The sequence below is a fragment of the Alligator sinensis genome, unplaced genomic scaffold (genome assembly GCF_000455745.1).
Source record: "Alligator sinensis unplaced genomic scaffold, ASM45574v1 scaffold1302_1, whole genome shotgun sequence".
NCBI classification, from domain to species: Eukaryota; Metazoa; Chordata; order Crocodylia; family Alligatoridae; genus Alligator; species Alligator sinensis.
The window spans coordinates 6,295-9,038 of NW_005842612.1; the positions used below are offsets into that span (position 1 = coordinate 6,295).

Genomic DNA, 2,744 nt, shown 5'->3' on the forward strand with positions numbered 1-2,744 from the left:
GGCAGTGCCACCTCCATCCCCTGGTGCCTCGCAAAACTGCTGGGCTGTCCCACACACGGCCCGGATGAACCCAACCACCAGCCCCTCACGCACAGCTTGGCTGCAGAATTCGCCCTGGGATGGAGAAGGGGCAGGAGTGAGGGGCATTGCCAGGGCTGGGGCGGGCAGGGGGCTGTGGATCAGGAGTGAGGGGCACCAACAGGGTTGGCAGGGCGAGACTGAGGGTCCCCAATGGGGCTCACCTTGAAGTAGGGCTTGTTGGAGAAGGCAACGTCCCTGGCGGTGAAGAGGTGGACATAGCCTAGCACGGCCTTAACCTGGCCAAGCAGCGAGGCTGAGACGGTAGCTAGGAGCTCGGCCAGGCCGGGTCCCTCCTTGCTGGCCAGGCGGGGGGCAGCCAGGGCCTGGCGTACGTCCGTCAGGCAGTCCTGGTAGAAGCCCCGCAGGGCCTGCAGGTACTGGGCCACCCGTGCCCTGGCTGCTCGCTCCACAATGGCCGTGCCCTCACTCGCTGCCCCTGCACCTGGCAGCAGCTGCTCCAGAGCCTGGAGGCGCCGGTGGAAGCGGTCCAGCGCCCGCACCAGCAGGGAGCTGTCGCCCACACCCTTCTCCAGCTGCACCCGCCTCTCCACCAGCCCGAAGTAGCGCCCCAGCAGCCCCTCCACGAAGGTAGCCAGCTTGGCCCGGGCCATGGGGGCAATGGGGGCGGCGCCCGCTCGGCTCACGAACAGCTCCTGGTAGGAGGCGATAACCAGGCACAGGTTGCCCACAAAGCTGTTGCAGCCGCGGTCGGTGAACTCAAGGATGTCGCAGGTTGGGGCCCCGCCTGGAGGGCCCAGTTCTGCCTCTAGTGTGTCCAGTTCAGCTGCCAGGCGGGCACCAGCGTGAGCCAGGAACTCATCGCACAGCTCCTCAGCCGGCTCCTCCAGCTCTAGCAGCAGCTCCACGCACTCCGCTAGGTCCTTGGCCCCGGAGCCCCCGTCCCTGCAAAAAAGTAGGGGTGGGGGTTAGTTGCAGACAGTTATAGCGGGCTCTGAATATCAGCATCTAAGTCCTGGACCCTAAATCCAGGCGACCTATTGGGATTAGCACTGTCACTAGGTTCCAGAGTGAACAGCTGAAAACCAGATTGTTCAGAGTGTAGATGTTGGGCCCTGAATTCTGTTTGTTATTCAGGACTATAATTCTAAGGCGGCGATAACAGAGATGTAGACTGAAAGGTGGAAACTAACACAGCCATTCATTGTGTTGTGAGTAGGTTTACAAGTGAACACCTCGTTAAAATGTGTTAGTTCATTTAGACAGTTCAGGGTCCAGATCCTGGATGCTGAATCACATTCATAAATGTTGGAAATGGCTGATTAAGATGAAGGGTTCAGAGTCCAGACCATAGGCCCTGACTTGTGCTTTTTATTGAGAACTGTAATTCCAAGACTGATATAAATCAGAGCGTAGTAACTAATACAGTTATTAATTGTGTTATCAGTAGGTTTAAAAATGAACAAGTTATTGCAATTGGTTAAGTTACATGGGTCAGAGACCAGACCCTGGCCACTCAAGCATGTCCAACAGTCATGCCTGTAGCTCCAAGACAGCGATGGCAGAGGTACAAATTGAAGAGTGGAAACTAACAGGGCTCAGACTGGTGTTTTCAGTAGGCTTCAGAGTGAACGGCCAATGTTGCAAAGAGCTGTTTAAGACAAAGTGCTCAGAGATCAAATCCTAAACCCCAAATCCTGCCCGTTATTCAGGTCTGTAACTCCAAGACAGTGGATGTGAACCACGGGGCAGAAATTAACACGGTTGGGATTTGTGATGCTGGCAGGATTCAGAGTGAATGGCCTGGTTGCAATCAGCTGATGAAGCAGGGTGATTCAGAGACCAGGCCATGGACACTGAATCCCGTCTAATGAGTGTGGACATTGAATCCTGTCTGCTAATGATTGCTCTCAGTCCATAACAGAGGCAACCTGTAGGGTGGGTGTTATCAAGGAATTTAGGATTTGCCTTGTCAGTAGGTTCCAGAGTGGACACGACTGCCAAGATGACAAGGGGACCATTGGGTGTTTAAGATGAAGGGTTCAGAGCCCAGATCCTAGGCCCCAGATCCCACCCAGTAAATGAGGACCATAACTTAAAGATGGGAATCACAGATGCTAACCGCGAGGTGCAAGTCAATGTGATCAGGTTTTGCAGTGAACAGCCGAGCAAAGTAACGTGATGTGTCATCATAGATTCATAGATGTTAGGGTCAGAAAGGACCTCAATATATCATCGAGTCCGACCCCCTGCATAAGCAGGAAACAGTGCTGGGTCTAGATGATCCCAGCTAGATGCTTATCTAACCTCCTCTTGAAGACCCTCAGGGTAGGGGAGAGCACCACCTCCCTTGGGAGCCCGTTCCAGACCTTGGCCACTCGAACTGTGAAGAAGTTCTTCCTAATGTCCAATCTAAATCTGCTCTCTGCTAGCTTGTGGCCATTATTTCTTGTAACCCCCGGGGGCGCCTTGGTGAATAAATACTCACCAATTCCCTTCTGTGCCCCCGTGATGAACTTAAAGGCAGCCACAAGGTCGCCTCTCAACCTTATCTTGCGGAGGCTGAATAGATCCAGTTTCTCTAGTCTCTACTCGTAAGGCTTGGTCTATAGGCCCTTAACCATATGAGTGGCCCTTCTCTGAACCCTCTCCAGGTTATCCGCATCCCTCTTGAAGTGCAGCGCCCAGAATTGCACGCAGTACTC

The 2,744-nt window shown here is 54.1% G+C and overlaps 1 protein-coding gene across 1 annotated transcript in view; it reads right to left on the bottom strand.

Annotated features, from left to right (window-relative positions):
- The window catches only part of VPS51 (VPS51, GARP complex subunit), a 10,790-nt gene that overhangs the window by 3,107 nt on the left and 4,939 nt on the right, over positions 1-2,744 (bottom strand). Inside the window, exons 3-4 of the mRNA XM_025214921.1 lie at positions 243-984; positions 17-114 (exon numbers count right to left, since the gene is read on the bottom strand). Coding sequence (XP_025070706.1) covers positions 17-114; positions 243-984 — 840 coding nt within the window. The remainder of the gene's footprint in view (positions 1-16; positions 115-242; positions 985-2,744) is intronic.